At 50.4% G+C, this 22,414-nt stretch overlaps 1 protein-coding gene across 5 annotated transcripts in view; it reads right to left on the minus strand.

Annotated features, from left to right (window-relative positions):
- MEGF11 (multiple EGF like domains 11) overlaps positions 1-22,414 on the minus strand; it is a 344,798-nt gene that overhangs the window by 163,090 nt on the left and 159,294 nt on the right. For all 5 annotated transcript variants that reach the window (XR_005381792.1, XM_038580760.1, XM_038580759.1 and 2 more), the window contains exon 6: positions 12,785-12,877. Coding sequence is in view for 4 of the 5 variants with exons in the window: in XM_038580760.1 (XP_038436688.1) it covers positions 12,785-12,877 (93 nt within the window). In the remaining variant the exon portion in view is untranslated. The remainder of the gene's footprint in view (positions 1-12,784; positions 12,878-22,414) is intronic.

Below are 22,414 nucleotides of genomic sequence, written 5' to 3' on the forward strand. Positions count from 1 at the left end.
GTCTCCAACAGGTGGCCCCAAGCATTTTGACTTTGGTCATCCCTGTGAGCTCACAGTAGCAAGTGATTCTTCATACTTTACAGGTGAACCAAGGAAAAGTAAATGTCTTGTCTGGGTCAGTTGAAAGTGGGGGCCAGGGCAGGGCTGGATCCCATGTTTCCCGACCTTCACCTGACAAAATGTTGGGAGCCAGAGCAGTGGGTAGTTTGAAGCCAGATGACCCCTAAGCGCTCAAATGTAGGAGAACGAGCTGACAGTATTGAGAAGGAACCTTTTACCTAACACAAGCCAGGTTTAAGTCCAAACATCGCTAGATGTATCCCTGGGATACAAAGGAAGAGATAAAGGACAAAAGTCCTATTCAGCAGGACCTCAGAACAGGAGCAGAAATGACAGCTTGCATTACTCAAAGGTCCGCTTGCTTGGTCTGGGGGATCTTTGGGCAGGGTCTTAACCTGTCTCCACGTTTCCAGAACTTAGCACAAGAAAGGGGCTCAAGAAGTATCTGCTGAATGAATGGACAGATGTATAAATGGATGAATAAATGGATGCAAGCACAGATGGATGGAGGAATGGAGGAAGGGAGGGATAGATGAATGGTCAGATGGAAGGATGGATGGATACAGAGATAAACCAATAGATACATAGTTGGATGGATGGATGGATGGATGGATGGATGGATGGATGGATGGATGGGTGGGTGGATATTCCTCATCTGGAAAATGCCCTAGGGGAAGATTTGGTGTCAACAGAACCTCTCAAGCAGGCGGCCAAAACTGGGAATCCTGCTGCAGCTGTTCGTAAAACATACCAAGTGGCATAACTGCAAGAAATAATTGCTTCTAATTGGGCTGAATTATTCTGGCCATATCGTAGACATATTTTTATAACTTTATTAATTATTCAATTTGAGGCCTATTACCGAGCCTGCCAAAATGGGCTTTCCTTATTAGAGGGTGACAGATTCCCCAGTTCGGCTGCTGCCTCTGTGTAGCCCTGCTGGGCAGTTGCTGTCCGTCCGGGGACCCCACTGGTGTCTGAGGATGGAGGGTGGATGGCAGGGCCGCCCCTGACAGGCAGGCTGGGACTCAGAGATCCTGGAGGTCAATGAAGCTGGGCATCAGAACTGTCTTCCCTGGTCTGGCCAAGGAGGCAGAAGGGTATCAAAATATATCCAACCTGGGCCTCTCTGAGTCACCCTCTGCCCAGAGCCATTCACCAACTCTTAATCATGGCAGTCTCCCCTCCACCACACTCCTTCCAATCTGTTCCCTGCACCACGCCAAGGTAGCCTCCATATGTTCTTCAGTGGCCTCCAGTCAGGGCCAGGGGAAGAAGAGCGTGGCCCAGCTGGCCTGGGGGCTTAGCCAGGACTGGAGGGGCAGATCAGAGCTCCAGCATGTTCTCTGTTCCCATTCCTAGGGCCCAGACCCGGTCATAGGTTAGTTGGGAGAAGGAAGAGTTCAGGGGTTGCCCTACCAGGAAACAATAGACTCAGCTGATGAAAAAGTGAGCCTTCTGGAGCTCCCAGGGCCCATGGAATAATGTCCGAGCTCCTGGGGCTATTATAAGAGCACCATACCACCTAACCTGGCTCCCACTCCTCCATACCAGGCACCCTCTGCTTCAGCCACAGAGACTTGCTCATCATTCAGCACCTTGGCTTAGGTGTGTCTGTCTGCCTGGAAAGCCCTCTCTTTCCATACCCGACTACTCAAACTTCAAATCTCACCCTTCTTTGAGCTCTGCTTCCAGTGTCTTCTCAGCATCTTTCCCACTTTTCCAACTAGATGTGACCTCTGCTTCTTCTGAAGGGCCAACCTGACTCCAGGCCTCACATCACAATCCTTGGGAACGCATGCCGGGGAGATATTGGTAGGTGAGAACTTTTGGAAGATCAAGGGACACGGCTTTGAATTCTCCCAAGCAGCCAGCGCAGAGCCCCATAATCTTCCCTAGTCCTACCACCACCACTAGATCACCATCCAGAGGAAGCAAACCATGATAAAATGAATCTACTGGGTCCAACTTAGCAGTGTGTGGCACGTTTATGCGGCATGCAGGGCCCCAGAGTCACAGAGATAAGACCTGGGCCCTGCCATGGGGAAGGTGGCAGGGGATAGGTATGGAGAGGATAGCAAACACGCCATCAAATACTAATCGTTCGGTGGGGCATGGCCCACACAGGCTGTGTGTATATATTCAAGATCTATGGGAATCAGGAAGTGTCATAGCATGTGAGCTGCGCTTTAAAAGCAAAAGAGCAATGGGTCAGTGGATAAAGGAAGGGGGGGGAGGGTGTGGAGTGATGGGAAACGAGGCTAAGAACTAGGCAGGCATCAGACCCAAAGAAGCCACAGAGGCCTGGCCAAGAAGCAGGGGCAGACAAAGGGAAGCAGGAAAGGGACCTGGGCTAATGGGTTTGTTCGCTGCCTCCCTACCTCCCAGGTGTGGGAGGGGCTAGAGAGGGAAGGCAGGGAGCCCTTGCAAACAAGCATGAATCCGGATTGTGACTGCCACTTGCTAGCTGTGTGCCCTCAGGCCAGGTAGGTACACTCAGCCTCCCTGAGTCTCAGTCCCTGCATCTGAAGGATGGGCTAATAACAAATAACCCCAAATAATAAATGGGATGCTGTGTACAGGAATTGCTGAGGTGAGCGGGGACAGAGGTCCACGTGGGAGCCAAGTCCAGGCCTCCCTCCCTTTCAGCCTCAAAGCCACCTCTCCCACAGCCCCACACCCTGGTGGCAATATTCCTGAATGAAGGGGACACATACTCTGGAGCCGCTGAGTGACCATAGCTTCCTCACCAGCAGCACAAGGGTGGTCACCCCCACCTCACTGGGCTGCAGGAGGATGAAGGGAGATGAACCCCTATCTCGGGGGGCCCAGTGTGCTGCCTGTGATGGAGCTGAAAGTCCCAGGGGGGCCAGGCAGGGCTTGGAGAACGAACCCAGAGAGGATGCGCCTCCTCCCTCCCCTTCCCTGTCAGGGTTCCAGATAGTTCTCTGGGCTGGTGAGGCCAAGATGGCACAGTCGGCGATTCCCTCCCCTGGGGGGCCTGTGTTTCTCATGGAGACGCAGCCCACGCGCCCAGCCTGGCAGCGAGGCCCAGTGCTTACGTGTGCGCCTCCGTGTGAGCGTGTGTCGGGGGTGGGCACGGTGTCCTTTTCATGCCCGAGTGGGGCCGGGGAGGGGAGCAGCACCGCCTGCCAGCCCCGCACGAAGACGCCAGCTTGGCTGCTGCCATTCTGTTCTGCTTTCTGCCACATTCTACGTGGGCTCCCCCACCCTCCTCCCTCTCCCGGGTTCGTGAGACTCCCAGTGTGTCACTTATTTATTAATTTTGTTCTCAGGGAGCAGATGGCCGGAGCTGAGTCTGGAAGAAGGTACGGCCCTCCCCCACCCTGTGACAGCCCCCTCCAACATGCAGCTCACAGTGGCTCCAGGCTACCCAGGTTCTGGAATTCTCAGGCAAAAACTGAATTTTAGGATTGGCCGTATAGGTCTTGCCTGACCCGTGATCCTGCTCGGATGGGGCTGGTCCCAATCCCTCCCCCCTGGTCTGAGAGGCACAGGGGCAGAGGGGGATGGGGTGAGAGCCTGAGGGGCTGCAGTAGTCCACGTCCCCTCTGCCCCATGGCTTGCCTCCCTTCCACCTGGGAAGGAGGTCCTTAGGTCTCCCCTCCTTTCCTGGTAGGTGTCATCGCAGGAGCAAGAGGCAGTCCTAGGGTAGAGATGGGGTGGGGAGATCAGCTGCCCTCAGGCTCGTCGTGGGTTCTCCACAGGCTGCCCCCACCCAGCCTCATCCTCACCCCTACAATGGTCTGGGCCCCCATAAGGGCAGAGCACACCAGCATCTGTTCCTTCTCATTCCCCATTGCTCCTGAGAGGAGAGGAAGAAACCCCAGAAGGGAGGGAAAAAGCCTTTTCATTAGCTTCCAGAACACGGGAGTCTTGAAAGGAGGGAGGCTGGGGCTGGGGGCAGGTGACAGCCAAAGGCAAATCCGCCTCCTGGCCATCCTTCCCCAGAAGCCCCCAGCTGCCAGGACTGGGGCAGCCTCCGGCTTGAGGTCTCTTTCAGCCTCCCCCATAGGCTCCTCCACAAGGGAGTATGACTCTCGCCCTTCTCATCCCTGTGGCCTGTGGGAAAAAGCCAGGGAGACCCAACCCTGACCGTCCCCAGCCGCGGGCCCTCAGGCCATCACTTCACCTCTCCGTGGCTGTCTCTTCGCCTAGAACGGGGGCACAGTGCACACTGGTTCCTTCCTTCCAGCACCTTCCCCAGGCGGGCTTTCCTGAGCCATCCAGGTGCCCCCACCCCTGAAAGCCAGGGCCTTCTCTCTCCCTGGACTCTTCCAACTGCCTCCTCTCTGTGCTAGTAGTTCTGGCTTCTGCTCAAAGTTCCCTGAGGTTGGGGGCTCTGCCCTCCACACCCCTAAATCCACTCCCCCCGCTTCAGCCCTGGCCCCCTGGCAAGGCTGTCCTCTGAGGAGCTCAATAATATATATTAAGTGGAATCAAGGGACGGAGAACACTGAGCCAGGGGGGGCCCCTTGGCCCTGGCTACGGACTTCTTTTTTGTTCAAAATTAGAATTCTGGGGTGAATAGCAGCTTCTCTTACGCACAGACCTTGAAAAAGCATTTGCTGCCGCGTCCGCCTCTCCCTTCTGTTCCCGTCACGGTGGCTGCGCCCCAGTGTGCGCTGCTGACACGGGGCCCGCCGGCCCGGGAGGCCACAGGCGCACCAGATGCCGGCGGCAGGCGGCCCAGGCGGTCTGCGAGGGGCCGCGGGCTGGGCAGGGCAGCACGCGAGAAAAAGCAAGTGTAATTGCTTTGTGGTGATTCATCTGAAGTTGCTTTAACCTTGACAGCCCGCTCAGTGTAGTGAAAACACAACCAGGGAGCTGCAGGCTCCCGGGTGGCAGGACACCCCTCCGCACACCCCCTCCCAGCAGAGGCGGCCAAGGGCTCCCCACCTGGGGAGGCAAGCAGGGGAGTCATGTGGCTGCCCCCACCCCCCGTGGCTGGCCCCCTTTCCACTCCTTTCCCAGGTCCCAGAATGATCACAGAGAATCACAGGAAGGCCCAGCCTGGGGGCAGGGGAGAGGAGACCCCCCCGTCCCCAGAGGTCAGTGGGAAGAAGGTCACCAGGGCCCCTGATTAGGCGATGCTGGATACTGACTTCCCAGAAACAGCACTACAGGATTTGAGAGTGGAATATCCAGGCCAACCTTCCCATTTCGCAGATGAGAAAACTGAGGCTCACAGAGAAGGAGGGACTTAGCTAGGGTCACCCAGGCAGAGGTATGACCTGAAGCCAGATTTCCTGTGCTTTACAGCACAGGACTTCCATTTCTTGGCAGGCAGCATGGGGCTGTGGGAAGAACACAGTTCTGGGTTCTAATCCTGGATCTGCTACTCGTTAGCGAGGTGAAGATCAGAAATTACTCTACTTCTCTGAGCTTTGGTTTCTTTGTAAAATAGGGATAACACACGTGACCTCTCCAAGCTGCTGGGAGATGAAATGATATCGTCTATGTCTGGCATCGGCTCATAGGTGGGGGCAGGAGTCCCCATTCACCTTCATCCTCAGACCCTGTGGCCCCTCACGCTTCCTGCTCCTCTCCCACTACTCACACTTGGGCTCCTTACTCCATCTGTCACTGAGAAGGATCCCCTAAGTGTTGGCAGTGGCCCTTCCCAGGAGACCTATGTGGCTGGGCCCACTCACTCTCCCCTCATGCCCTGCTCATCTCCTCCAGGCCCTCCTCACCTGCCCCAGGCCAGAGGCAGGAACCCTGGCCCACATCCTGTACTTTTTACTTTGCCCCCATGTCCTGGGCTGCCAGACTGTGATAATCATCAGTGAGAAGTGTGTCCAGGGGCCCCTGAGATGGGGACTCTTCTCTGATGTACTCTTTAAGCCAGGCAGATGGCAGGGTTGGCCCCTCTGGAAATTTCTAATCCCAGAGCCCTGGCCATGACCTGTGGCCATGAGTCTGTGCTCTAGACCTAGGCCAAGAAGGAACTAGGAGGGTTGGGAACCTTTACAACATCCACACAAAAGTCTATAGAACAACATGACCTATTTGCTGTTGTATAATGAGCTCCATCTGCCTCTAAGACAATCTAGCCCTGAACTCCCAGTTGGTGGGAGACCAAAGGCACGGGAGTCAGGAGACCCAGGAGCAAGCACAGCCTTCCACTACCTCCCTGAGAATCCCAGAAGCATTTCTCTAGACCTCAGTTTACCAATCTGTAAAATGGAAGTAGACCCAACAATTTCTGTGGTCCCTCCTAGCTCTTGATTCAGTGGTTTCAGGTTAAATCATGAGATCTCCAGGATTTGGTTCCAGGATTCCAGACTATACTTTCTAATACTGTATTCCAGGAATTGGTGGCTAAATGAAAAAGATGTGAAGAGATCTTCAAGAAAACAGCAATGTGAGATTAATATGACTCACAGCTGTGGAGGGCCAGCACTGAGCACTACAGAAAATGCAGAGACCCTGGAACCACCCAAGATGAGGTAGTGTGGGCTGGGCCAGAAGCTTCATGCTAATCCAGAGCCAAGGAGCCAGACACAGTGGAGGGGATGCAGATAGCCCAGCATGCTGGGGGGCAGACAGAGTGCCAAAGAATTCAAGTGGGGAAAGGGGTTCAGAGCCTGATCTCTCAACCATCCTTGCAAACAGTCACCAACACTGGGAGAGCTAATTCTGGATATGGACTTCTTGCCTTTTCTACTGCTTCTCAAACTTTTCCCCTGAATTAGCCCTGCCCCAGGGAGGTCTGGTGGCATAGCTCCAAAAGTTCTACCAAAGGCTCAAATAATCACATTTTTTAAAATTTTTTTAATTTTTATTTATTTATGATAGTCACAGAGAGAGAGAGAGGCGCAGAGACACAGGCAGAGGGAGAAGCAGGCTCCATGCACCGGGAGCCTGATGTGGGATTCGATCCTGGGTCTCCAGGATCGCGCCCTGGGCCAAAGGCAGGCGCCAAACCGCTACGCCACCCAGGGATCCCCTCACATTTTTTTTTTAAAGCATGCCAAGTCTGCACTTAATTCTATAATAAATCTTTATTTGTTTTAATTTAAGGAGCAATGTTTAAATTACTTATCAGATAACTAATGTACCATTGCATGGTGAAAAAATTAAACTTCATAGCTTCAAAAATCTTTAGCAAAAGTCTTTTCAACAAATGGTGCTCAAAAACTTGATACCCATGTGCAAAGAAACCTAAGTTGGACCCCTTCTTTATACCATGTGCAAAAGTTAACTCAAAATGGATCAAAACCTTAATGCAAGAGCTAAAATGATAAAGTTCTTAGACAAAACAGAGTAAAAGTTTTATGACATTGGATTTGGCAATGATTTCTTGAATAGGACGCCAATAGCATAGGCGACAAAAGAAAAAATAAATAAATTAGATTTCATCAAAATTGACTCCTAACTCTGGGAAACGAACTAGGGGTGGTAGAAGGGGAGGATGATGGGGGGTGGGGGTGACTGGGTGGTGGGCACTGAGGGGGGCACTTGACGGGATGAGCACTGGGTGTTATTCTGTATGTTGGCAATTGAACACCAATAAAAAATAAATTTATTATTTAAAAAAAAGATTTCATAAAAATTAGAACTTTGGTGCATAGAAAGGACCCTAATTAATGGAGTGAAAAGGCAATCCATGGAATGAGAGAAAATGTTTTCAAATCATACATATATCCAATACGGAATCAATATCCAGAATATATAAAGAATTCCTACAACTCAACAACAAAAAAACCCAATTAAAAAACAGATAAAGGATATGAGTAGACATTTTTCTAAAGAAGATCTACAAATAGTCAACAAGCACATGAAAAGAAGCATGACATCACTAATTAGGGAAATGCATGTCAAAACCACAATGAGATACTACTTCACACTCACTGGGATTTTTTTTTTTTTTAAATCAGGAAAAAACCCAAAATAACAAGTGTTGGCAAGGATGGGAAGAAAATGGGACCCTTGGGCATTGCTGGTGAGAATGTAAAATGGTACAGATGCTATGGAATGAGGTATGATGATTCCTCAAAAAATTCAACGTAGAATTATCATATGATCCAGCAATCCACTTCTGGATCAGCAATCCAAAGAAGTATATACCTCAAAGAGGTGAAAGCAGGAAAACTATCTGTAAACCTGTGTTCATAGCAACATTATTCACAGTAGTCAAAAGGTGGAAGCAACCCAAGTGTCCACTGATGGATGAACAGATAAACAAAATGAGGCAAATACAGACAATGGAATATTATCCAGCCTTATAAAGCCAAGAAGTTCTGACACATGCTACAATATGGATGAACCCTGAAGACATTATGCTAAGTGAAATAAACTAGCCATAGGAAGACAGGTATTATATAAGGTACCTAGAATTGTCAAATTCTTAGAGACAGAAAATAGAATGTGGCTTCTATGCCTAAGGGGAGGGGAGAGCGGGAGCTGATGTTTAATGGGGACGGAGCTTCAGTTGAAGATGAAAAAGTTCTGGACATGCATAGTGTTGATGATTGCACAATAGCGTGAATGTACGTAATGCCACAGACCTGTACATTCAAAAATGGTTAAAATGAGGGGCGCCTGGGGGGCTCAGTCAGTCAAGCATCTGCCTTCAGCTCAGGTCATGATCCTGGGTCCTGGGATCGAGCTCTGCTTGGCGTAGTGGGGTGAAGTGGGGGGGTCCCTGATCTGCGGGGAGTCTGCTTCTCCCTCTGCCCCTCCTCCAGCTTGTGTGCATGTTCTAATAAAATCTTTTTTTTAATGGCTAAAATAGGGTAGATTTTATGTTACATAAATTTTATCTCTCTCTCTCTCTCTCTCTCTCTCTCTCTCTCTCACACACACACACACACCTCTAGTAAACACATACCTTCATTTGAAAAGCATTGACCTAAAAAAAAAAAAAAAAAAAGAAAAGAAAAGCATTGACCTAAAGGGTCCAGGCTAGCTTAGGGGGGGTAGACATATTTCTGAGCAGGTAAATGTTTCATTTTAATCTGCAAGCCAAGTCGGCCAGGCCAGGGATCTCACACACCATTCAAGATAAGAACACATTTGATTTGGCAGGAGCTACTCTTGGTGGCCCAGCGTGGTTCCTGCTGCCTTCAATACTGGGAGACTGCAGTCCTGCCCGGTGCCAGCGTCGGGGTGGGGAGGAGGCTTGCTCAGACAATGAGACACTGAGTAGCAAGGGAGCTTTTACTGTCCTGCACTTTGTGCACATGGTTGAGATGAGTCCAGTGGAATCTAAGAAGAGGGAGGTGGAGTGGGGGCAGGGGAGGGGAGGAGGTGGAGGAGCAGGCTTTTCTCTCATGTCTACCCCAATCAAAGCACCTGAGACCCAAATCAAAGCACCACGCTGGAGCCTGGAACCCAAACTACAAAGCACCACGGGGCTGGGAGGCAGAGAGGCAGGACCCAGGAAACACAATAATTAAATAGCACAATGAAGGCTAAAATTTCCAAGTTGATTCTTGGGGTATCATTTATAAAAGTTAACAGGGCCTATTTAATTTAGGAATTGGCTCACGTCCTCTTCCTTACAGCTGAAACCTCATAAATGAAATATACTGGATCAGTGCCCAGTGCGGAAATAAAAGTTATGAATAATGTTTCTATCTCAATCATTGTCAGTGCTTTAATATTCCTAATTACTTTAAAAAGCTAGATATTCAATATAGGAAAACTTTTTTTCTTTTTATCTCCACTTGTGAGATTAGTGCAATTTAATAACAGTCACTCTTGTCTTTATTCAGTGTAAACTGACATTTCATCCTTTTACTCCTCGTTATTCGACAGGGATGGAGGTTTATGACCATGCATGCAGCCACTCCGCTTCCTCACACTAGTCCTTCTAACATCTCAGAATTACCCACGATAGCTCATGTGCCTACTCCCCAGGCAAATTAGCATTACCTCACTTTCTTCATGGAGCAGAAAGAATTTAGCTCAGGACTGAAAGAAATTAGGCTATGGGGTTGTAAGTCTGGAAAGGATGAAAAGTCTGCCACCTCCACCCCAGTACTGGATGTGTCCCCTTCACAAGTGTCAAAGTCATAAATCCCTTGGCAGCCACAAAGGCAGGACAGGGCAGGCAGTAGGATGATGGATCTTTATAACCTTCCTTGCCACTTCCAGGAATTTATCCTAAGAAGAAATCAGGACAAATAGGCAAAGATATACGCATGAGAAGAATCACTGTAGCATTTTTCAATCCAAAACTCCCTAAAAAGCCAAAAAGAAAAGAATACATTTTTTTAAAGGTCAGCACCAAAATTCATTTAGAGGCCGATCTTCATGGAGCTGGCTTGTGGTTGTGTATTGTCTTGATGTCACTAGATGGGATTAGTCATTTTCAGAGATATTACTATGTTTCATCCCAGGATGCAGCCCAGACCCCACTGGAGGTTTAGATTGTATACGTGTAGTCACCATACATGTTTCTAAACTCTGAAAAAATTGAAGTTCTGAAATCAACAAGCCCCAAGGATCCTGAATAAGGGATGATGGGGCCTACAATAATGAACCCTTACCCCCACCCCACCAAACAACTTAAAAGCTCATCAACTAGAGACTGGTCAAATACCTCTGGTAATTCACAGAAGGAAACTCTATAAAGGTCTTTAAAAATTTAAAGGGAGATTCATGTTTATTGACAAAGATATCAGTGCATGACATAAAGTTAAATTTCAAAAGCAAGTTACAGAATGGCACATATTCATGATCTAATTCATAAAAGTTGTATCCAGGCCTAGCTCTTGGTGCAAATACAGAGAAATGACGGAGAGGACCAGCATCCAAATGCCAGAAGTGGCTATCTCTGGGTGTGTGTGTCTCACCTTTTTGTAGGATTTTGGTGCAGTTTGGATCTCCTTTTGAACATGAACAGGTGTAATTTTAGAATGAGAAAAAAAAAAAAAAAACAAGAACGATGCTTTCAGTTAAAAATTCAAGCTACCCTGCGAGGGTATCATATGTATAGACCTGTACGCGGGCAGCTCTCATTCAGAAATCTCCAGAGGTACCCACCACACTGACCAGGACACCCATCCCGAAGGGCACGGCCCCCACAAAGATCCTAAGGCACACTCAGGCAGACAGGCATCCAGCAGCACACTGGCAAACAGGCTCAAATTGCTTGGAGTACATCTGCTCACAGTTTGTGTCCTATGGCTGATTCATCTACCACCAAAACACTATCTTTTACCAGGAGGGTAACCCTGAAAGATAGAGACTGTATTGGAAAGACCTTCCAGGGCCCACCCCAGGGCCTGGCACAGTCCAGTATATAGTGAGGACCATATACACCTGCACTGGTGGGGGCCTGTGGGGGGTTTAAATGCATTCAGGGCCCCCGAGACTCCGGCTATATTTCCAACTTCCAACAGCCTGCCCTTGATGTTATAGTCCAGCAAGCAACAAGGCAACAAGCAGACCTGTCCCTGCAGGGTTCACCTAATCCAAGTTAGCTCTTATCAAGGGTTCACTGTGAGCAAAGTTACACAGAACAAAACACGGACAAGGTGCGGGGACAAGCTCTTAAACCTTTTAACTTTTAAGATGTTTGCTGTAGTTCACAGAAAGACTGGTCGAACACATTCCTTTACCTCATGTGTCCCTTAAACTTACTTTTCGTTGTCTGGAGGAACCCCTGGCCCTGTTCCTCTGCGTGGCCCAACTCAAAGCAGTGAAACAGCTGGAAGGAGGAAGCCACCAAGGCCCCAGTGCATTGAAGACTTTCCCAAGTACCCCAAACAGATCCCAGAACTCCCCGAACCAAGATAACCAGCCAGAGTTGAAATAAGACCACATCCCATAGCCTTGCTGGGGTATATGTTCTAATGCACTGGGTAGATGGGAAGGTTCTGGTCAAGGCCCTTGGGAAAAAGGACCATAACTAGATGTTTCCACCACAACAGAGATAGCAGAAAAGGGCAAGAGCAGCACATTGGGCCAACATGGACCTATCATTCCCCTCTTCAAGTTGTCATGACCATTAGAGTTACTTTGGGATAGGGACCAGGGAGGTGGCTCCCCAAGATGGGTCAATACTGGGGGTCAGATCCCTAATGGATCAGCTTAGATATGTTATCTACTCAAGTCACAATAAAGAAGATGCTCTACCCCAGCTCGAAGCAGGAAGAAAACTGGGTCTCAACACTAATCAAAGCCTGCTCGAAAATCATCTAAGACCATCATGTTGACCAACCGTCGAGTGCAAAATGTGCCAATGGGAAGAGGGTTATCTGTGAGCATTTAAGGGGAATGAGCCAGAAGAGCAAGAGTTGTCTCCAGCTGGGTTTTTGGCAGAGAATTCCCCTAGCAGCTGCTGGGTGCACCTCACCCTCTTGATGGCCAGCCCCAAGGCAGATACAATACCCCATGCTGCTGTGGGAGGCAGCAGTCTCTGGCCCTGTCCATAAGTCCCAAGAGCATCTCAACCCTTAAAAGACTGTATCTCGAAGTATTTCATCAAGTCAGAGTTGTACAAATACTCCACAGTTTCCAATAAATGCAATGCACAATGCTTCTCCAGACCCCACAAACCATTACCTCCATGCCTCTGGAGACTTCCACCCCAAGCATCACCATGTAAATTGCAGGTATGCCTCCTCCCCAATGTCCACACTCCCCTAGGCTGCCCCAGACCAACACAAAGAATTCAGCATGCACATGGCATGGCCCCTCCCACACCACAGCCAAGGGACCTCCTGGCCCCCAAAGACCCCAGACTCACCACTGGAACAGTCGGGCCCTCCCCAACCGGGCTCACAGTGGCAGGTGTCCGGAGAAACACAGCGACCGTGCACACAGTCCTCCGTACACAGGGCTGCAGGGGGCCGGGAGAGTGAGAAAGCACAGGAACAGAGAGTGAAAACCAAACATCTGGTCAAAGAGCATGAACCACTTTGTAATGATCCCCTGGGGCCCAGGGATGCTCAGAATGCATCACTGGCTTTGGGGAAAATCAAGCTACTCCTGACCCGCATCATTTAATTAACTCTGAAATGGATCCAACAAGAGTGTGCTTCGTCCCAGTCTCATCTCTTAAAAGGAAACCCAAGCCCGAGAGACGTCAGCCTTAGCTTTTCAAGAATATTCTCTCCAAGATTTAACACTTGAAGACCCTCCACAAACCCCAACCCTAAATCCACACTCCTTTTTTTTTTTTTTTTTTTTTTTTTTTTTTTTTTAAATCCACACTCCTAATCTCTTTCCTATGAGCTCGGGAAGTGACCTGTCATGGCCATCTTTTGCTTTTCCCAGTTTCTTTCTTACAGAGGCCCTGGAATTTATCAGGTTGCCTGAAAAGAATAGGTTCCGCTTATATTTCCTCCACCTTTTTTTGCTCTCCTCCCCAAATGCCCCTGTTTTGGGGGCTCTCAAATGTCAGCAAATCTGCAAAGTACACAAATGCCGAGGAAAAAGCAACAGCTAATTATAAGAAAGTAATTAAGAGAGACATCTATGATGATGATAATTGTAATTAGAAAGTGCCTGGCAATCTCTTATCATGCAAGCAAATGCTACAGCCTGAGCTGGGAGGCAGCAGCCGCAGTTTCCAGCGCCTTCCTCCAGTGTCAAGAAGGCTTATTGGCAGCAGTTTGAGGAAGGGGGATTATTTCTCTCTTCCTTTGACATCTATATGTTCTCAAGGTCATCTTTTGCTCCTGAGAGATCTGCCCCACCATCTGATCCATCAGTGAGGGATTACAGAAAACTCCCATTTGCCACCCAGGCCAATTCTGTAAGCTCAGGAACTCAGCAGCTACCATCAGCCCCGTCAGTTTCTTAGACGGGACCTAGATGAAGTGCTTTTTCCTGACAAGCAATAAGAGACCTTCTCTGCCTGGGACTGGCCCAGGGTGAGGGGACAGGTGGCCCCCAGTGGTGAGTTCTGAGGAGCAGCCACTGACCTCCAAACATCCACTCCACTGCCATGCCCACTGCCTGGCCTGAATGCCCACTGAGAGGCCACTGTCAGGTTAGACAACAAAGTTCATTTTATGGTTGGTGTGAGGTCCTCTGGCCCTCCCAATCCCAGATGCTGACTCTGAAGCCTTTGTCTTGGCTTTGCCCAAGCCCCCGTGCAAAGGCATCCAGGAGGGCCATGTCAGATGCCCCACTGGTCAGTGGTCTGCAGTCAGCCTATCCTCTACAAGCCTAGCTGCGGTATATTGGAGGAGGGCCCCGGCACCCACGTCCTTCTAACATCTGTACAGGTGGCTCTCAGGGAAGGTTCTGGTATGTGAAGCTTTCTACAGCCCCAGAGCTCTGGGGAATGGCTGGCTAACCCAGTTGTCACTGGGGAACTCCAGCGACCAGTCCCACTTAGAGCCACAGTGAGGGGCTCACCCAGCTAGCAAGACCTCATCTGACCGCTCCTGCTGCCCTGGCTCGCCCTGCTCCACTGGACTTTCCAAATAAACTCAAATGGATCAATGTGCCCAGAACACAATAGATACCAGCTGTCCATCCCCAGGCCCTCTCAGAGGCCAGCACCTCAGCCCAGCCAGCTCCAAGCCCTGGCCTCGGCTGCTTCCTTCCCCTATCTGCACCCCCATAGGCTGAGGTCCCTGCTGATCCATTGTTGGGGCTCTCAGCCATCCAGCAGACCCTCCCATCAACTTGTCAGATCAGCTCGAGACACCGCTTGCTGCTTTCAGACTGCACAGTGACACCCTGACTCCTGGGGGCTCTGCTGGGGTGCAGTGAGGGCAGATAGCGAGCAATGAATCTGCCAACTATCAGGGCTGGAAGAGACCTCAGAGAACATCATGTCCAGCCCCTCCATTTTACACATGGAGAAACAGAGGCCCAAGTGTTTGTGACCTTGTGGACAGCTTGTGGCTTCTTTGCCAGGAAGCAAGGAGCTTGGAGATGAGCCTCCTGAAGGTAAAGGGAAGGGAGAGGTGCCTTCACCTCTCACCCAGCTAGATGCCTTCCCCTGCCTAGACAGCTCAGTGGCTGGTGGAGCCAGCCCATGGGGATGGCACAGGGTACTGTGGGTGCCCCCCGGGAGGGTGAGACATGAAGGCAAAAGCCAGAGAAGCTGCTTCAACACACTGAGTGCCCTGCAGGGGAGCTGGGCAGGGGGCTCAGAGCAGCTCAAGGGAGCAGAGAGGAAGCTTGACGTACTGATGAAGTGCCCTGCCAACCCTCGCCTCTCCGTGGCCCTGCTCACCCTACACACCTGGCCATAGGCCTATCTCCTGAACCTCTTCCTAGCTGGAAGGGCAGGGCCTTCAGGTGCTCTAGCCAAACTCCACACCACCCTTCCCTTTGGTCTCTGTCTCAAACCCCAGGGACCCCTAGGACAGTTTGTGGAGCTCCCCTCAGCTCAGCCCTGTATCCAGCCCACTGGCTCCCAAAGACCCTACGTGGAGATGAGTCATTGCATAAACCTTGGGCCTGGCTCCAGGGATGGTGTTGCATCCCCATGGCCCCTCCAGACCTTGTTATCCCCCTCCCCTCCTCATCGCCCTGGGTTTATGCCTGGGCTATTTGCTCGTCAAAACCTCGATCCATTCATATTTCACAGGTGTTGTTTGAGGCATGAAATTTGATAGCAAACATCCGAGGTTCAGATGGCCATATTTGGCAATCGGGCCACCGTGGGCTTATGTACCTGGTGGGGAGGCCACAGGACGTGGGTGCTGTGAGGGAAGTCTCCTGAGGGGGAATGAAGGGGAGACCCCTGTCCCTCCCTGGGGCTGGGGTTCCTGACTCTGCGGTAGCCTGACGGTGGGCAGCCCCTCTGCAGAGGGCGGGGGCTGACACAGCAGCCACCCCTAGAGCATATGTGTCCCCTAAGTTCTTTCTGACCCCGCTCTTCACGCTGGCCGACCCCCTACAAGGGGTTCAATCAGAGCTCTTCCACCCTGGTCGCCCTCTTCTCCGGCTCCTGCAACTCTAAACAGGGGCATTTTGTTGAGTCCGTCTCTCCACTCCTGTACTCCCAGCAGCAGGTGGCCCTGACACCACCACCTCCCCTCTCCCGGCCCCACTCAGAAATTTGAACCTCTGCTCTCTCGGCTTCCCACCACCTTACCCTCCTGCCTCAGTCCCGTTTCCAACATCCGGGTGCTGGAGGCATTTTTAGTGAGAAGCAGCACAGCACGGTGGCTAAGAGCAAAGACTGCACCAGAAGCTGGGTCTGGACCCAGAGAGGCCACTTAGTAGCTCTAGACCTTGGCAAGTTAACGTCGTCTCCGTGTCAGTCCCCATCTGTTCAGCGGGGGCCAGTGACAGGACGGGCCTCGGGCTGTGTGTGAGGATTATAAGAGTTGACAAAGCACCCAGAGGGGTGCCTGGGGTATAGTAAGTTCTGTGTGGGTCTCGCTACTCTTATGTAGTAGGACGTCCTCAGACCTGAGTGGGGGTCCCCACACGCAAGCTGTCTCCCTCCCTCCACTAAGGCCCCAGACACATGGGGAGGGCTGTAGTGATCTGCTGACAAACCCTGGTCGGGGATGGTGTGCTGGAGGGTGGCCCCATCTCCAGCCCTGGTGGGGAGGTCGGGGTGGGAGATAATGCAACGACCGGAATTTAAATTCTGTGTCTGTCAATTACAATTACAGGACAATAAGCAAAGTATCTAACCTTCCGTGCCTCAGTTTCTTCATCTGTGAAATGGGGACACTGATCGTACCTAACTCATGGGTTGCTGCAAAGATTCAATGAAATGCAGTGTAAAGTGCTGAGGCCAGTACCTGGCATACAGCAAGTACTCAGTAAGCATGAGCTGCCTTGATTATTCACACACACACACACACACACACACACACACGTGTGCTACATGTGGTCTGGACTTGACATCTAAGTCCAGCTGACAGCTGGTATCTCTGCTTCCTGTCCATTACCATTTTCTGAGCACCTACTGTGTGCCAGGCCTCAGAACTTTCAACACAGGCCATCCCAGTACACCTTGAAGGAGTTAACCATCGCAGCATCTGTCTCTCCTTTGTGAATCCCTGGCCTTTGAGAGGACAAAAGCCACTTCCTATTCAGCCTTTCTGAAGCTCTCATGCTGCCTGAGACAAAGCAGGTGTCTCAGTTTTGGGTGAGTCCCAAGGAGAGAGCTTCAGAGCACATGCAGGGAGGGCACGGCTCAGTCACAGAGCAGTCACCCAATCTCTGGGCCCTGCCCCTTGGCTCAGGCTGTTTCTGCCCATGGGGCCTAGGGTGGCTGGTGGTCTTGAGAATGGTGCTGTAGGGGGTTACAGAACAAGCCAAGTTACAGGTGTAAGCAGATCCGGGGTATGCGACCACCACATATATTTCAATGATACTCAGCATCCCATTTCCTCTCCGGGCCCTGCAACCTGACCTATAAATTGAGATGAGAACAGATGAGGTCTATAAAGTCCCATTCAGCTAAGAATCATCATGAGCTAGCATCCTGCCCAGCCCTACCCCCTCCAGGAAATGCCTGGATCTCTGCCATTGCCCTAGTACCACTTCCTGGCTGGCCCCCAAGCCCCATCCTCTTTCTAGGGCCCTTGACATCACAGGGACCCCAGTCTCTGTCCTCCATTCCTTTGGAAATGGCACGGGATTAAGAGGCAGGAGACCTGAGTGTGAGTTTGGGCTCTGTACCACCTGCCATATGACTCTCATCAGACACTAATCACTGTGGTCAGCGAGGAAAAGCCAAGTGATGAATCCTTTCTCTCTGCCGGGCACCGCATTCCTGTTGCCCCCTTTCATCCTTGAGGCAGACGGAATGACTACTCCTTTTACAGTTGGGAATCAACCACAGGAAGGGCTTAGTAACTTGTGCAGATTCCCACAGCTGCTGGGCGAGGTCACTATTTCTCCACCGTGTTTTCACCATCAACTCCTCCCCTTGGGAAACCACTTTAGACATTTTTTTCTTAATCGCTCCCTCCCATGAAATTGTGATACCACAGATATACACCCAGTACCTACCCAGATATACAGTGTGTTTTTGCTTTCTGTATAAAACAGACTGAAAACCAGTTTTTACCCCCTGAGAAGGCATAGTCTCCATCTGCCCTCCCGGATCACGCTCTGCCCTTCTGTGCCCGTCCCCTCTGTGCCCTGAGAGGAAGACCTCCAAGGACTGCATTAATGGGCCTCCTTGCCCTCTGGCTTCTGGATGGGTCTGGCCGATGGAAAATACCAGCAAGAGATGGGACGGTAAGGGCTGACAGTACTGGTCAGGGTGCTCAGGGCGGGTGTGGGGAGCCTCTTTCAGCCCAAGCCTGGAGGGACTCTCTCTTTGGTTGCTAGACCTAAATTTCCACTTGGTTTCTTTATCCCTTCCCATGCTGTCATAAATACTGATCCCTCTCCCTCTATGAAAGTAGAACATTCCTATGAACCCTTCTGTAAGCCAAAAATGGCATCAAGTAAAAAAAGCAATTACCATTAATTTATACAAAAAAATTTGACCCAGAAAATAACCTCTTAGGCTTTTCTGATACCTTATGACACGTCTTGCTAACAGATGCACAAAATTAAATTGAGATAAAGCACAGATGCCCAGACACAATTCAAAGCCATGCAGGCTTGATGCTGAGATGCTAAATGTAGTTCCTGGGGAAGCAGATTGGGGCATCACTCTTACTCCTCAGGGTGCGTGCTAACTTTATAACCACTTGCTGCAAAACAAATTTCGAGCACTATTTTCACTTTCACCATTTTCATGAAAGTAAAAGTCCTCTTTGGATTTCTTCCCGTTAGCAAAAACAGGTCCTAATGTAAAAGTTTTTTGCAAATGCAAAATGGTGTGACACAAATAGAGGTGGATATCTGTGATCATTTTATTAAACTCTCCTCAGTTAACATGCCATCTGTTTCTTGCCAGGACCCTAACTGATCCAGTGGCCAAGCCAAGGTTTGAGCCCACATCTATGTGATGCTAACAGGCTCTTAACCCACATGCTCCACCACCACCTGAACCATAAGTTAAGTAAGTTCCAGCACCACATTTGTCATGGATTTGCCAAGTCCATTCCCTCCTCTGGGTCTCAGCTTCCCTCTCTGTGAAATGAAGGGGTTGAAGGACATGATCTAAATGTCCCTTCAGCTCTGGGAGTCTAGGGCCCCATTGCAGCAGCAATTGGCTTTTTGGTTTACTGATTTATACCAAGTTTGAGAAGAATCCATTCCACAGATGCAAACACAAAGCCTGTCATCGAACAAATGTATTCTGAGATACAGATGTGAGGCTGGAGCATCCCCTAGTCCAGGCATCTTGGCATCAAGCAAAGGTGTCTAGGTCAGACTTAGGTTCTTCTCTGCAAACAAACCGCTGAGACATCCTGGCCGTTCCCTGACCAAGGCATCCCGTCTGCTGTCCCTCGTTCATGGTGAGCCCTTTGAATCAATTCTCACTCCTATTAGCATTCCACCCAAGAAAACCCATAAGTCCCTGGGGCATTCACAGTAATATATTTTGCCTGGCGGTTTTGAAATGGTCTTACTAGTTAATGGAACTATAAAAATTACTTACATGAAAAGGTCAAGATAAATAAAGACAACTTCCATGTTCCCTGGCCAACGGGGCTGATATTCAGCTAGGACGAAAGAAGACTAGGGAGCCAGGGAAAGGAGGTGGTGGCCTCCCAGAATTCTGCAGCACATGGCTTCTGGAGCTTCCCCCCAACCCAGTGTCCCTGGTGCCCCCAGGTACATTGATCAGTCCTCCATTAGCATTCTTGGCAGGAGCCACAGGTCAGGCTGTCATCTGATTCTGCTTGGAAATAAAATGACCTACATCCAAGTGGGCCCAAGTGCCAATTCCTAAGTGACACACTTAGCATGAGTGATTTTGCCACGCCCAAGGTCATGTAGCATGTGGCTGGGGGAGGGGGGAGGGGAAATGGGGGAGTGGTACAGGTACCCGAGTCAGGGAGTCACCAAAAGGGAGTTCCAAAACAATTCATCCGATGTGTATTACTCCTTCCTCTATAACTGCCAGCCCCAAGTCCCCTGGATGGTCAGGAAGAGCGACAACAGCTGGTCCCTCCTCTCAGCACATCTAGAGTTTTGAATTGCTTTGGTCACATCTGACTCCAAGACATAAATAGTCAATTAGAACAAAAGAAAGGAAGTGTTTCACCTGCAGAGTTGATACGATGAAAGGATACTGGGAGCCAAGAGCTCTTCTTGTCTGGATGGAGTTCATGGGCCTATAGGTCCCCCTTCTTCCCACTGGCGGGGGCGCAGGTAGGGATGAGCACTAGGAGGGCTCACACAGGTAACCAGGGGTTGGCTGCCCCCACCCAATCGGCCAAGCCAGCCCGTACCCATTCATCCTAATTTGGTGGTGTCTTTGCTGAGTTTTAGTCTTTGACAGATAAAAAGCCTGGTCCTTGTTCTGCTACTTATTAGCTGCGTGTCCTTAAGCAACACAGCTTGTCCTCAGTTTCCCCATCTACAAGATGGCTGGGGACTTAGGCAGTTATTACAAAGAATAAATGAGTTGATTCACACAAAGCACCTAGAACCAGAGGTCAATTATAGTTGTTGCTGGTTGGCTTTGTTCTTTATGGTGCTATTAATATTCCTTTTCCCAGGGCTGGCCAGGGGAGCTGGGATGCCACAGCCCCAAAGCATTCTTAGGTTCATTTCCAGCTCACAGGATGACAGAAAGGCCTGGGTGAGACCTAAAGAGGAGAGGCTTCCTCGTTCACCGAGGCAGGGAGGCGGGGGTGTAGCACTGGGAACACTGGAAGTGTGGGTACTGCGGGCAGACAAGGGGGCCCCGAGGTCCCCGCGTGGCTCGTTGGTGAATTATAACTGTCATTTCAGAGAAGAGAAGTCTAGAACAAAACGAGGCTGCAGTTTGGCCGCCAGGCTCTTTCTCTCCTAGAGGGCTGCTGGCCATGCTTCTGGGGGAAAATGTGAACCTACCTGCTGCCAGGTGTCCTCCCTGCACCCTTGCACCCTCTGCTCATTCGTGCACCCCCACACACACATGTTCACTGGACAAGTGTTTAGCCAGCACGTGCTGTGTGCTGGGCCGCCCCTGCCCCCCCACCCCGACCCCCGGGTAGGGATTATGAAGGTGAGTCCAAAACGCAGAGGCCTTGCCTGCCCATGGGACTCCCAGGCAGTGCTACTCCTCCTGCCTGCTCCTGACCCCTTGGGAACCAGACCCTCGCCCTCTCAGGGAGTTGTGCCCAGAGCAACTGCACTCGAATTTCCACAGGGGCCAAGACTGAGAAGACAGCAGAGAATGGACTTGGGAGCCTGGCTGCCTAGATTCAAGCCCACTTCTTAGTGGTGACCTCAGGCAAGTTACTTTTCTTCTCTGGGCCTTGGTTTTCTCATCTTTAAAATGGGGACACTGGTTCTCTAGCTTATAGTTTGGTTGCAAAGTTAAACCATCAATACAAGCAAACCGCTTACTTCTTAGCACACTGTCTGGCACATAGGGACCTAGCTATTATTTTTTTCAAGGTCATCTATTCCATCCCCCTACCTCTGAGCATCGCTTACTCCAGAAGCATTTATTAAGCACCCACTCTGTACCAGACACTGTGCTAGGTGCTAGTTTAAGCACATGGGCTACCATAAGCAAGTAGGCCAGAGTCCCCACTTCCACAGAGCGATGCTGGGAGAGGGAGCAAGCCGCTGAGTGCATGGGCAAGCTGGTAGGTGGATAGCCAGGTGGGTGGGGGGACAGGGGAGTAAGTGAGCCAGCAAGCAAGAGCACTAAAATGTGTCTGGTGCTGGGGGTGCCTGGATGGCACAGTCAGATGAGCCTCTGACTCTTGCTTTCGGCTCAGGTCATGATCTCAGGGTCGTGAGATGGAGCCTTGCATTGGGCTCCACGCTCAGCGCAGTGTCTGCTTGTGACTCTCTTTCTCCCTTTGCCCCTCCCTGCCGCAAAATATGTAAATCCTACAAATGAAAAAAATGAAAATGAAAAATAAAAGGTCTCTGGTCACAGCCAGTTCAGAACGCAGAATGGGTGCCAACAGAAGGGAGGCAACTCTGTATGTTGGCAGACAGGGGAGAGGCTTCACAGAGAAGGGGATGTTTGACCTGACATTCATTCATTCATAATGTGTTTATAGAGCATCTGCCACATGCCAGATACTGTACCAGCCTTCCTACACTTCCCAGATCACAGAAATTTTGCTTCTTAGGGTTTTCTACTAGAAGAAAACCTCCTTTACCTTCCCCCATCTCTCACCTCTTCAGCCACAGCAGTCCATCCTGCCCTCTCGTCTTCGGCACATGGAGTTTCTGGTTGTGAATGAGCCTCAACTCTCCCTACCCTGGGCCTTCATAGAGCCTAGAACTCCATCTGCAACCCAGCTCTCCAGCTCCCTTACTGCTTCTGCTTACCCTTCACATTAACTTGGATGCCACTTCCTGCAGGAAGCCT

This window comes from Canis lupus, chromosome 30 (assembly GCF_011100685.1).
Source record: "Canis lupus familiaris isolate Mischka breed German Shepherd chromosome 30, alternate assembly UU_Cfam_GSD_1.0, whole genome shotgun sequence".
Lineage (NCBI taxonomy): Eukaryota > Metazoa > Chordata > Mammalia > Carnivora > Canidae > Canis > Canis lupus.